General features: G+C 31.8%; 1 protein-coding gene across 1 annotated transcript; it reads right to left on the reverse strand.

Annotated features, from left to right (window-relative positions):
• Window positions 1–5,418: 5,418 nt before the first annotated feature.
• LOC134719022 (transcription initiation factor IIA subunit 2-like) lies at window positions 5,419–12,546 on the reverse strand. The gene is made up of 5 exons (XM_063581934.1): window positions 12,365–12,546; window positions 10,247–10,351; window positions 9,333–9,459; window positions 8,329–8,387; window positions 5,419–5,702 (listed from the first exon to the last, which is right to left on the reverse strand). The coding sequence occupies exons 1-4, from the start codon at window positions 12,434–12,436 to the stop codon at window positions 8,371–8,373; spliced, it is 321 nt and encodes a 106-aa protein (XP_063438004.1). The 5' UTR covers window positions 12,437–12,546; the 3' UTR covers window positions 5,419–5,702; window positions 8,329–8,370.
• Window positions 12,547–14,178: the final 1,632 nt, after the last annotated feature.

A 14,178-nucleotide genomic window follows, 5' to 3' on the forward strand; every position in this document is an offset into this window, starting at 1 on the left:
TTGAACCCAATTTTTTAATCACATCCCCCTTTCCCTTATTCCAAAACTAATCTCAATTAAAATATTCTAATGGAGTTTGCAACAATAACTACTCATTTAAATACATCATAAAATATTAAGATGTAAAAAAACTGCTTGTTATCACTGAATGGTAAAGAATATTTAAATTTATCAGTTGGTAGTAAAAAGTGAATATACATTGTATATTGTATATAACAAAGATTTAAGTTGATTCTGGACAAAGAAAGATAACTCCAATTAAAAAAAATCTTGCAATAAGATATTTCTTGCTTACTAATCTGGACAAAGAAAGATAACTCTAATTAAAAAAAAAAATTTGCTATTTCACAATATTGTGAAATTAGATATTTCTTGCCATTGCACAATACTGTGCAATTGAAAAGACTTGCTATTGTACAATACTTAATATAATAATTTTAGATCCTGATTTGGATCAACTTGAAAACTGGGCCCATAATCAAAAATCTAAGTACATGTTTAGATTCAGCATATCAAAGAGGCCCAAGACTTTAATTTTTGTTAAAATCAAACTTAGTTTCATTTTGGACCCTTTGGACCTTAATTTAGGCCAATTTGAAAACGGGACCAAAAATGAAGAATCTACATACACAGTTAGATTTGGCATATCAAAGAACCCCATTTATTCAATTTTTGATGAATTCAAATAAAGTTTAATTTTGGACCCAGATTTGGACCAACTTGAAAACTGGGCCAATAATCAAGAATCTAAGTACATTTTTAGATTCAACATATCAAAGAACCCAACCGATTCATTTTTTGTCAAAATCAAACTAAGTTTAATTTTGGACCCTTTGGACCTTAATGTAGACCAATTTGAAAACATGACCAAAAGTTAAGAATCTACATACAAAGTTAGATTCAGCATATCAAAGAACCCCAATTATTCAATTTTGATGAAATCAAACAAAGTTTAATTTTGGACCCTTTGGGCCCCTTTTTCCTAAACTGTTGGGACCAAAACTCCCAAAATCAATACCAACCTTCCTTTTATGGTCATAAACCTTGTTTAAATTTCATAGATTTCTATTTACTTATACTAACGTTATGGTGCGAAAACCAAGAAAAATGCTTATTTGGGTCCCTTTTTGGCCCCTAATTCCTAAACTGTTGGGACCTAAACTCCCAAAATCAATACCAATCTTCCTTTATGTGGTCATAAACATTGTGTTTAAATTTCATTGATTTCTATTTCCTTAAACTAAAGTTATTGTGCGAAAACCAAGAATAATGCTTATTTGGACCCTTTTTGGGCCCCTAATTCCTAAACTGTTGTAACCAAAACTCCCAAAATCAATCCCAACCTATCTTTTGTGGTCGTAAACCTTGTGTCAAAATTTCATGGATTTCTATTCACTTAAACTAAAGTTATAGTGCGAAAACCAAGAAAATGCTTATTTGGGCCCTTTTTGGCCCCTAATTCCTAAAATGTTGGGACTAAACTCCCAAAATCAATACCAACCTTCCTTTTATGGTCATAAACCTTGTGTTAAAATTTCATAGATTTCTATTCACTTTTACTAAAGTTAGAGTGCGAAAACTAAAAGTATTCGGACGACAACTACGACGACGCCAACGTGATAGCAATATACGACGAAATTATTTCAAAATTTGCGGTCCTATAAAAATCTAAGTACATGTTTAGATTCAGCATATCAAAGAACCCCAAGAGTAAATTTTTTGTTAAAATCATACAAGTTTAATTTTGGACCCTTTGGACCTTAATGTAGACCAATTTGAAAACAGGACTAACCAGATGCTCCGCAGGGCGTAGCTTTATACGACCGCAGAGGTTGAACCCTGAACGGTTGGGGCAAGTATGGACACAACATTCAAGCTGGATTCCGCTCTAAATTTGGATTGTGATTAAATAGTTGACACAGCATAGGTTTCTGACACAGAATGAATGTATTCAAATGAACTTAAAATTTTTGTTTTCTCTTAGAGCAATTCACTATGCTGTTGAATATTAATCCTCTCAAAAAAAATTTTGAAGAAATTTTCTTTTTATTTATGAAATTTCAAATGAGAAAAATTTAACCCAATTTTTTATTCACATCCCCCTTTCCCTTATTCCAAAACTAATTTCAATTAAAATATTCTAATGGAGTTTGCAACAATTACTACTCATTTAAAAACATGATGTAAAAAAACTGCTTGTTATCACTGAATGGTAAAGATTATTTAAATTTATCAGTTGGTAGTAAAAAGTGAATATACATTGTATATTGTATATAACAAAGATTTAAGTTGATTCTGGACAAAGAAAGATAACTCCAATTAAAAAAAATCTTGCAGATATTTCTTGCTTACTATACTGGACAAAGAAAGATAACTCTTAATTAAAAAAAAATTTGCTATTTCACAATATTGTGAAATTAGATATTTCTTGCCATTGCACAATACTGTGCAATTGAAAAGACTTGCTATTGCACAATACTTAATATAATAATTTAAGATCCTGATTTGGACCAACTTGAAAACTGGGCCCATAATAAAAAATCTAAGTACATGTTTAGATTCAGCATATCAAAGAGGCCCAAGAATTAAATTTTTGTTAAAATCAAACTTAGTTTAATTTTGGACCCTTTGCACTTTAATTTAGACCAATTTCAAAACTGGACCAAAAATTAAGAATCTACATACACAGTTAGATTTGGCATATCAAAGAACCCCAATTATTCAATTTTTGATGAAATCAAACAATGTTTAATTTTGGACCCCGATTTGGGCCAACTTGAAAACTGGGCCAATAATCAAAAATCTAAGTACATTTTTAGATTCAGCATATCAAAAAACCCCAAGGTTTCAATTTTTGTTAAAATCAAACTAAGTTTAATTTTGGACCCTTTGGACCTTAATGTAGACCAATTTGAAAACGGGACCAAAAATTAAGAATCTACATACACAGTTAGATTCGGCATATTAAAGAACCCCAATTATTAAATTTTGATGAAATCAAACAAAGTTTAATTTTGGACCCTTTGGGCCCCTTTTTCCTTAACTGTTGGGACCAAAACTTCCAAAATCAATACCAACCTTCCTTTTATAGTCATAAACCTTGTGTTTAAATTTCATAGATTTCTATTTACTTATACTAACGCTATGGTGCGAAAACCAAGAAAATGCTTATTTGGGTCCCTTTTTGGCCCCTAATTCCTAAACTGTTGGGACCGAAACTCCCAAAATCAATACCAACCTTCCTTTTGTGGTCATAAACATTGTGTTTAAATTTCATTGATTTCTATTTACTTTAACTAAAGTTATTGTGCGAAAACCAAGAATATTGCTTATTTGGGCCCTTTTTTGGCCCCTAATTCCTAAACTGTTGAAAATAAAACTCCCAAAATCAATCCCAACCTTTATTTTGTGGTTATAAACCTTGTGTCAAAATTTCATAGATTTCTATTAACTTAAACTAAAGTTATAGTGCGAAAACCAAGAAAATGCTTATTTGGGCCCTTTTTGGCCCCTAATTCCTAAAATGTTGGGACCAAAACTCCCAAAATCAATACCAGCCTTCCTTTTATGGTCATAAACCTTGTGTTAAAATTTCATAGATTTCTATTCACTTTTACTAAAGTTAGAGTGCGAAAACTAAAAGTATTCGGACGAGGACGACGACGACGACGACGCCAACGTGATAGCAATATACGACGAAATTTTTTTCAAAATTTGCGGTCGTATAAAAATTAATAATCTAAATACACGGTTAGATTTTGCATATCAAAGAACTCCAATAATTCATTTTTTAATGAAATCAAACAAAGTTTAATTTTGGCCCCCAATTCCTACACTGTTGGGATCAAAACTCCCAAAATCAATTCCAACCTTCCTTTTGTGGCAATAAACCGTGTGTTAAAAGTTCATGCAAAAACCAAGAAAAATGCTTATTTGGGACCTTTTTTTGGACCCTCATTCCTAAACTGATGGGACCAAAACTCCCAAAATCAATCCCAATCTTCCTGTTGTGGGCATAAACCTTATGTTAAAATTTCATAGATTTCTGTTTACTTATACTAAAGTTATTGTGCAAAAACCAAGAAAAATGCTTATTTGGGACCTTTTTTTGGACCTTAATTCCTAAAATGTTGCTGTTGGGACCAAAACTCCCAAAATCAATCCCAACCTTCCTTTTATGGTCATAAACCTTGTGTTAAAATTTCATAGATTTCTGTTTACTTATACTAAAGTTATAGTGCGAAAACCAAATGTCTTCAGACGACAACCACACCAACGACATACCAATAAACGACCAGTCGTATAAAAATTGATTATTTGAGTTAATTTTTCATGGACAATAACTCTGCATAAAATAATTCATTAGACTGGAACAAAGTTCGAACTTGATCTGTAATTTGTCTTGATTAAACTATAAACCAAATCAATATCTTCAAACAGAGTGAAAACCTATCGACAGTAGGGGACTGATTAGTAAAACTCTTTTTCATAATACTTGTAGCAACTAGAATCTTTTTTTCAGCTGAATTATGTTTTACTTTGTGTTTTTAAATTATGTTTGTCTTTTTATGTTGTTCTGTTTATTCATCTTTGTTTTGCCTCATTTGTTCTTGACTTTTAGCATTTAGGAGATAACTGTATTGTATCTTAAGCTCTGACGGCATCAATTGGGGATTTGATGATCGCAAAGTAAGTTTACTGGCGATGCGTTAGCGGAGACAGTAACAATATTTGCGACCATCAAATCCCCAATTGATGCCGCCGGAGCTTAAAATACAATATTGTTATCTCCATTCTAATGAAACTGACAGAAAACAACGTTAAAACATGTATTTAAAATCTGTCATATGCCGTCTGCGCTTGCGCGTACGTCCAATAGCATCAATTGTCAAATTGTCAATTGATGCCATGTTAAAAAGTGACGTTATCCAATCAAAATGAGATAGACACTTATAGTTGTTTTGAATCTAAAATTCAGTCAGATTTCATCACAGAGCATTTTATCTTACATCTCTTTTAACAGTAAGGGGAATTATTTGCTACATTTTTTGTATTTTGGTGTTATCAAGACAGAGTATCAATCGAAGACTCAATTGAAGACAATAACAACATGCCTAGGCCAAGGCTTTGTGTTGTCACCATACTTTGACCTGTAATGGCGGACTTTTACAAATTGTAATTTGGATGAAGAGTTGTCTTATTGGCAATCATACCATATCTTCTAGTATCTATTAGTATAATATTCGTAAGTTGTATAGAATCAAAGTTTTTTAAGATCAAATATGTTTTCCTATCTGTTTACAGTTACAGTTGTTAAATTTAATTGTCTAATTTTTTTCATCATTTGTACTTTCTATTTTTGGCATTTTGGATTTCTTTGTTTTCCAGTTTTCACTAGAAATAAACTTGAAGATGATATTATTTTATGCAAATTTTATTTGCTGTTTTTACAATGTTATCAAAATAGATCTCATAAATAATGGCTTGATATGTACATAGTTGAATTTTTTTGTACAAAATACAACAGAAATCCTTTGGATGACAACTACCTACGATACAAATATGAATCTCGAAAAATGTTTGTATGAAGCAACTAAAATGGCTGCCTGAATATACAAATAAAGGTAAATCTTGGTCGTTTGTCTGTCTGAAATGTCCATGATTCTGCTGTCTCTAATGTCAATCTCCATGACCTTGAGAATCTGAAATACAAATATTTATATGATAATTTTGTAAATTTTAAAACACGAAAAATATGTTGTAAATCAAGATTATTACCAAGTGCATGTATGTTGGAATTTATTTTGTTTCCCATATAATTCATATTTCAATAGCCAATGTGTTTAAACCATGATAGAAATCTTCACCATGGTGAACAGCTGTGTTTTAATCTAATGGAGATGTTGTTGATGTAAACCTTAATAATAAAATCAAATTCTCATTAGAAATTCACCACAGATTTTTATATAAAAATAAAATTGAGAATGGAAATGGGGAATGTGTCAAAAAGACAACAACCCGACCATCATGACCATAGAGCAGATGTGTATTTTCATTTTTGAAAGATGTTACCTCCATAATTCAAAATAAAATAATTAATCTATTTACACGGAATTATTTGAATGTGGGTACATTTTGAAAATTGATGAGAAATTTATGATGAAAACTGATCCAACTAAATAGAGTTAGCCATGCCCCTATGGCTAAGGGGGTAGTTAGTTCATACTAAAGATAGTGAAAGTAAAATTAACCTTAGCCATGCTTAGTTCATCTTAGCCAGCCAAGGGTTACGATCCACTCCCGCTCTCTTCACCCTTGGCGGATTGAGATAAAATTTCGGAGACACAAGGTTAAGATTTTTGTAGTTGCAGTAGAAAATCGCTGCATTCAATCAAGAAGCGCCTATAACATGATCACGTGTAGATGTAGAAAGTGTTTGTAAACAATTGCCACATGTTTATGGTGCAACAAGTCTGTACATCATGACTATACAAAACAAAAATTTGTAAGGGTTCCGCGTAACCCAGTGTCTCGCCTACTTTTGCTGTAAATCGCAGGCTCAACCAAAATGAGGAAAAAACACAATAAAATAGTCCTCTTGATACTATCTTATGATTGTAAGAAGCTTCTGTCCAAGTTTGTAAAAATCTAGGATAGTTAATGAATCTAATAAATGTTTTGAAAACTTTAACTGCAGACGGTATGTAATGTTAACTGGAAAAAAATCTAAGTCCATTTAAAAGTAAAATACGGAAAAAATGGATTTATTTTTTTTACAAAATTTACTTCTGGATACTATCTCTTGATCGTAAACAAAGATCTATCCAAGTTTGGTACAAACGATAGTTAAAGAAAGTTATTAAAATTTTAAAAACTTTAACCACAGAGTGAATGTAATGTTTCCCCCCAGAAAAAAACTAAGTCCATTTAAAAGTAAAATATGGAAAAAATGGAATTTTATTTTTACAAAATTTACTTCTGGATACTATCTTATGATCATAAACAAGCTTCTGTCCAAGTTTGGTAGAAATCCAGTATAGTTTAAGAAAGTTATTAAAATTTCAAAAACCTTAACCACAGAGTGTTATGAATGTTGACGTATATTTTCGTTTACGGCTTCACCAAGTGTGTAGAATCTAGATGCTACCGTGTTTTAACCTCCAAATTGAAGAGTTCTAGTGCTACCATTGGTCAAGAATAATGTATTCGAAATGGGCTTGACTTTAATGTTCCGATAGACAAATGATAGATGGTGCAACATTGTTATCACAAATGTTAGCTCAATCTGCCAAGTGAGAAGAGAGCGGGAGTTGATCTTAACCCTTGGCTAGCGAAGATATGCTTAGTTGGGTTAGTTTTCATTCAAAATTATTCCAGATTCAAATAATACCTTCTTCATAGTATTTTCCTACTCATATAATTGGTTTCTTACTTCTTGACAAAAATGATAATCCTCCATATCATATAGATATCCAAGGGAAATAAGTCCCAAAAATAATTATAATCAGCACTGTCATTGGCTCCTCATGCTTGAAAAAAGTTAAAACAGCAGTCCAATGGGATTTAATATGGATCTTTTGTTGTGTTATTTTCACATTGATTACAATCAATTTACAACAGGGGTAACCACCAAAACAACAAATATAAAAGGAGTAGGTCTGGTAAGACCCCTTTTAGGCCCCAAAATATAACAGTTTTACAAAATTATTAAAATGTAATTTTTTAGTTATTTATTGGACAGTTGAGTGCTTCTGCTACATAAATATGGGCTGTTTTTGACAATACAATGCACATATATCGGGTACAAGCACCATTAAGTCGTGCTAAATTCCTGAAATTTTCATAATTCTAGCATTTTAGTTAAATTTTAGACGGTTTCCGTGTAAAACGAAAGTGGCCACATTCGTGTTCATCCTTAATATTGAAATTTAAGTTGTATTTTATGATAATACATAACATATATAAAGGTTGTGGATGAACACGGATGCGGCCACTTTCATTATTGACAAAAACCAACTGAAAAGTGACGTTTTTTGGCATATTTGAGAGATTTTTCATATTTGAGCTTGAATCAGATCGTTTTTAATGACTAAATCAGTTAAAATCTTTCACTTATACTAATTGAATCAAGGGTTTAAAAAGTGGTCAAAATCTTTCGTCAGATGAAACTGAAATTTGAGGCCAAAATGAGTCCTTACCGGACCTACTCCTTTCACTTGCCTTTTATTTTATATTTGACACCCACTCATAGTGCATCTCAAAGCATCTTTCCAGTCACATGTATGTCATAATGGAACAACTAGGAATTAGTAAAATAGAAAATCTTACCTGGACCTTTTGGTTACCAAAATCCCAAGGTTCTTTTTCACATCAGGGTTTTACTTCATCTGGCAAAGAGAAAAGGAAATCATAAATCAAAAGCAAAGTAACAAGTGTCAGTTCCTTATCACATATAATTTCTGAGTGAGTGACCATTGAAAAACTCCCTTTTTTAAGGTTTTTAAAGTTGATGAAAAAACAATAAAAACCCAACATCTTCCTTTTTTAACCACCAATGTGACGTACCAAATTAGATTATTTACGGGTTTGTAATAACATAGGCAACACAAAGGGTGTCACATGTGGAGCAGCATCTGCTTACCCTTCCAGAGCACATGAGATTACACGGTTTTTGGTGGGGTTCCTGTTACTTGGTCTTTACTTTTCTATGTTGTGTCTTGTGTTGTATTATTTGTCTATTGAAGTCTTTTATTTTTTAGCCATGGAATTGTCAGTTTATATCGATCTATGAGTTTAACTGGCCCTTTGGTATTTTTCGCCCCTCTTTCAAGACCTAGTCCACTCACAGAAAAAAGTATCTCTTGAAAACTGTTTGTACAAATAAATTTGGCTCAAATAATAATTCAATATGTTTCACAGTGAACTTCATGCATAGATTCATCTAAATATTCTGTAAGAATTAATTTTACCTATCAATTATGATAAATGTACATGTATTTATAGATTATCATTGGTTATCTGAACGAGATTGATTTTATCGCCTGAGGATTTACAGAAAAAGGTAAGAAAATCATTCAAGTTGAGATCTATTTATCGCTATTTTACATATGACAACTTTGTAAATTTTATTGACAACAGCACTGGTTCCCTTAAGTTTCTAGTGATTATTTTCCATATCACTCGACTCCGCTGATAGGGAAAATTATCAGTCAGCAAGATCAGAGGAAAACTTTGTAAAATATCGATATATATATAAATATTCATATTTTTCATGGATTCTTTTCCTTTTCTACCCTGAGGAATTCCGAGTGTGTTTTGTATTGTTAACTTACTTTTCCCATCACAGGCCACTATTTTCACCTTGTCACATTTTGCAAACTCCTGCACTTCACGAAACTCAACATTGTTGAGAACAAATGTCCAAACATTGTCACAGAACCTATAAGTGTTCAGCTTTCCCTAAAAACAGAAAAATAGTATAAAGAACAGACTTTATTCTTCTATTTTGTGTTAAAGCAAGAAAAACACTAAGTATTATATTGAGCCTAAGCATGGCTACCTTTTATATTCTATTTTCAAAATTTCTGTCATTTGTTCATGTTGTTTGATTAGTTGAAAAAAATCTTATTTACTTTATTAACAGTTACATTATTAATGCAAAATGGATAACACACAAGTAAATCATGATTTAACATTGGCTTTGTTGGTGTCCTACAGTTGTTAATTTCTGTCATTTGGTCTCTTGTGGAGAGGTGTTTCATTGGCAATCATACCACATTTTCTTTTTTATATATCTTCGCCATAATTTAAGTTTATATGTAGTTCATGCTGTTATAGTTTTCAAGATTTGGACAGTTTCTACAAATTTCAACAAATTTGTTGTTGTCCTTTATCTGTTGCCACTTTTTGTTTACGTTTTGAAAAATTTCCTTCTCTGAACCAACTGTGTGATATAAAACAAAATTGGAATATAATTGAAATAGCAATCCAATCTATTTATAAATAAAGATCTTGTTTCTCCACTTTTATTTCCATGATCCGACAACAGTTGCCAGTCGGTGCCAAAAACTTTTTTATATACTCATCCGGAAACAAAATAACTTGTCCCTATATCATGTATATGAAAGTTTTGAAAATTTCACTAATCTGAATCAATAATTATTAGTCTGGTGATTCTATCTAGTGCCTTATGGTGTGGATGGTATCACAGCAATATATTTTCGTTTTTTATTCAGTATGTACATACCTTCAACTGTATCCTGTTTTTAACTCTATTTGCCAGTGCATTGTTAATTGCTTTGTCAAACTGTAGTAAAACTTTAAGGGCTAACTGTGGTGTGATTTGACTGCACTGTAAATAAAGGAAAGATCATCATTTAATTGTATTGAAACATGTTAGAATTGATGAAACAAAGAAAGACAGTCATTTGCAGCTACGGATAGCAACAAATGGATTAAAATTTTATTATAGTAGCCTCATCAAGATTTTTCAGAGGTCTCAAATAATTGCTGTTACTGTTATCTTAGGCCACGGTTTTTTAATTTGTTGGTTTACGGATTTTCCCCATGAAAAAGTCGGGTCGGTCGGTCGGGAAAAAAAATGCAAAATGTATACATTTCACCTTTCTAACAAAATGTTTTTTATGCTATTTTGTCATCATTTCAAATTTTAGTTTGATGAAATATTCTTGCTCAGCTGTCATAAATATCGCATGACATTGTGACTGTCTAATGATTTGCCGTAAAAAAGGGGGGTGTTCACAGACAAAGACAAAATTAAATCGTCTTTTCACAAACAAGAAAAAAAAATTCGCGTAGCTCTTAATCAATTCCAGAAAACTTGGTGAGTAATGATCTTCAAAAACGAAAACTGATAAAGAAAAAAATGTAAAAACGCCTTACGAAAATAAGTTTCAACACATGTGTCAAAAACGTAATAGACTCGTCCATGGAAAAAACGAGGTTCGGGTTAATCTAGTGTCATGCATTCCTGTTTTTAATCCAAATGGACAATATTTTTTTTTATTATCCATGAAACAAGAAAATTCTAAATGACTTGTTGATATTCAGAACTTTTACTTCCCAGGTGCTTTCCACCTGTCCACATATTTCTATGAGATTATGCATCTTACAGACTGATGACAAATAAGGGAAACGAACTTATTGTGTAATGGGTTTTAAACTCACATTTCGTTCCGCAAAAGTATTTGCGTAAACAACATTTCAAGGTCAGTTATATTTGATTTGTCTATTTTTAGAAACGTAGACTGGAAGTTTTATTTTTTCACAACAGAGTGTTATCAATTTTGTTAGTGATTCGTGCATTTCATTTCATAAAAAAAGAAGAATTTAATTATTTTTCAGGGATAATGTATTTGTTTGGGTCAGCAGGAATAAAAAAGCATGAAAAGTCAATTTTATTTTTATTCTAGGAATCGGCAAAATCGGGTAGGAGGATCCGTAAACCAACAAATTAAAAAATCCTGGCCTTAGGAAGAGTTAAACTTGATTTGTCAATATCAGTGGATTTTTTAATGTCCTTATGTTATTTTTAGACTATTTGCAGAGTGTTCCTCAGTTAGGAAAAAAAGAAGATTTTATGATCATGCACCAAAAACTACCATGCAATATTTTATACCGTTATTAACCATGAAAATACTTCCATTACATGTACTACTCTTCAATTGGATTCTCCTTTGCATGAAAAGGTTTCGGAATACAACAATTTATAAATGGACAGGCCTGTCGAAAAATACGTGAAGTACAAACATTACGCTATGGTAACATTATGACCATAACACTTTACTCTGTGACGTTATATTATATGCATTAGCTATAACAAAAATTAAAGGTATAGAAAACACAACGCACGATTTATTAAGATTATTCAACAAGGCCAAAGGGATTGTTTTTTTCTTAATTGTTATAATGGCAAAACAACACAAATATTCAGCTTATTTGGAGCTCTGACATTGACAGTTATGGCATATTTGTTACCCTGATGAACGAAAAGCTGGAACAGAGTGATACTGACATGTTTGTAAATTCGATTTTACCTTTCTGTTCAAAAACCTTTTGTGTTTTTTTGTCATATTTTTTTATTTACAGTAAAGATGAATTAATTCATGTGTGTTGTTGCAATTGTTTTTATATTTGATTCAATATATACATTGTTTTGAAACATAACAATACCCCTTTCAAGGTTGCTTCTGGTAGAACTATAATTTCCACCGTTTGCAGACAAATTTGCACCCTGTTAGAAGGGCTTCCATTTTATTCATATTTGCTGAAATTTCAAAACGCAGTCATTTAATCATTTTAACACGTTTTTCTCAAGACATTTACAAAAATATATATTTCATACTTGAATCAGATCGTCCAAACTTTCTTGAAGAGTATGTCCCAAAGTTGTGTTTCTGTATAATTGATAACTCATTCTTCCGTAAGCAGGTGCGAGTCGTCCTTTATATATCAAATGGCAAAGTGTATTGTGACGTCACAATATTGTCCAGTCAAGCATGGAGGGCTGTACATTTATTCGCATCGACTAAAAGGATATAAATTAAGGAATGACTACGGATTCAGATCCGTAAAAAATCCTAAACGAGATATATAGGTATTGCCATGCTGCAATTTAAAGCAGGGACTAAATTAATTACTAATGTATTATATGTCTCTAATTACTAATATAACTAATAAGTAATGCTGTATGTCTGAGTTTAAAGCAATGTTACCGGATGTCCAAATTAGTGTTGATAATTCTCAACTTGTCATACAGTACTGTTAACAGCCGGAGACATTATTTTATTAGTATTATCTACAGTGCTTATATATAGCGCTTATCTAAATAAACATTTACTCTAAGCGATTTTGAGTGCATACAAAAAACAATGATACAAGTACATATAAATAAATACACACAATTTAAATATAAAAATTATATATCTATGTGCCAATGCCGTGTTCAATAGAATCAAGGATTTGTATAGTTAGACCAGAGACATATATATATGTCTCTGGTTATATATGTCTCTGGTTAGACTTACTATACAAATCCTTGATAGAATCAAAATAGAGACCTTAAAATTACAACTTAATATATGAAAATTAAAAATGATTCATAAAAATAGTGGTATACGTTTGTGAATTGTGTTTGTCAGTCATTTAATTTCTATTCATATACGACTCATTACGTAAAAATATGCGATTCATATACGTATATATATCATATATGGGTCATTGAAAATTTTAGTATGATTTCTCTAAATTTATTGGTTTGCCTTGACCTATTGTGTTTACGTGATATACAAAATTTGAAGTAAGTACTCGTATTATTTTTTTGAGATATGTATTCTCAGTAATCATGGTAATGATTCAGTATCTATTTGTGAATTATCAAATACAATAGTACATGAATATGATATACATCAACTTCAGAGGCGGATTTAGGGGGGGGGGGGGGGCAGGGGGCCCGGGCCCCCCTTTTTGGAAAAAAAATTGGTTGCTCACATAGGGAATCACTGAAGCGTGACTGGAGCGGGTCCCCTCTTAGGTCAGTCAGTGGGCCCCCACTTATGAAAATTTCTGGATCCGCCACTGAACTTTGTAAATATGTTCATCCAGAACTCATGGGACTAAATTAAAACACTGTGATCAGTCCCAGCGTATTGATTGTTCAGTAATGGGTCTACTCTACTAGCTTACGTTGACCTCCTGTATCTGATACCTACATGTCACGATTTTTGCATTGATAAATCGCCTATCATTTGACAGAATTTAAAGATATGCTATGATCAGTGAGTGTCTTATTTTATTTGTTAATGCCTGATATATTAATAAAAAAAAGATGTTGCCAATTTGCTTTATAGTAAACGTGGTTAATATTGTACATCCAAAATTAATATTCATGATTCGCTTTTGTTTAAGAAATAATTGTTGCAAGCTAAACTTTATTGTATAGTTTTAACATGGGTAGGCATTATATTCGTGATTATTTTGCCCGAGCGATAGTGAGATAGCTTGCATCAATTATTTCGATGCGTTCCGAAATTTTGTGTAATTTTAAAAAATAATCGGTACATTTGTTAGTCCCTAAAAACTTTAATTCTTTTCCGCTTTGTGCGAAAAATGTGAAAAGGGGGTGGGTCCAAATTAACCAAGGATAAAAGGGTTAATTGC

The sequence above is a fragment of the Mytilus trossulus genome, chromosome 5 (assembly GCF_036588685.1).
Source record: "Mytilus trossulus isolate FHL-02 chromosome 5, PNRI_Mtr1.1.1.hap1, whole genome shotgun sequence".
In the NCBI taxonomy this organism is placed as follows: domain Eukaryota; kingdom Metazoa; phylum Mollusca; class Bivalvia; order Mytilida; family Mytilidae; genus Mytilus; species Mytilus trossulus.

Coding starts and splice junctions, on each gene's coding strand:
- LOC134719022 (XM_063581934.1), bottom strand. CDS start 12,436: ATGAGTTATCAATTATACAGAAACACAACTTTGGGACATACTCTTCAA. Junction 10,352..12,364: donor GTTTGGACGATCTGATTCAA/GTATGAAATATA, acceptor CTTTATTTACAG/TGCAGTCAAATCACACCACA. Junction 9,460..10,246: donor AAAACAGGATACAGTTGAAG/GTATGTACATAC, acceptor TTCTGTTTTTAG/GGAAAGCTGAACACTTATAG.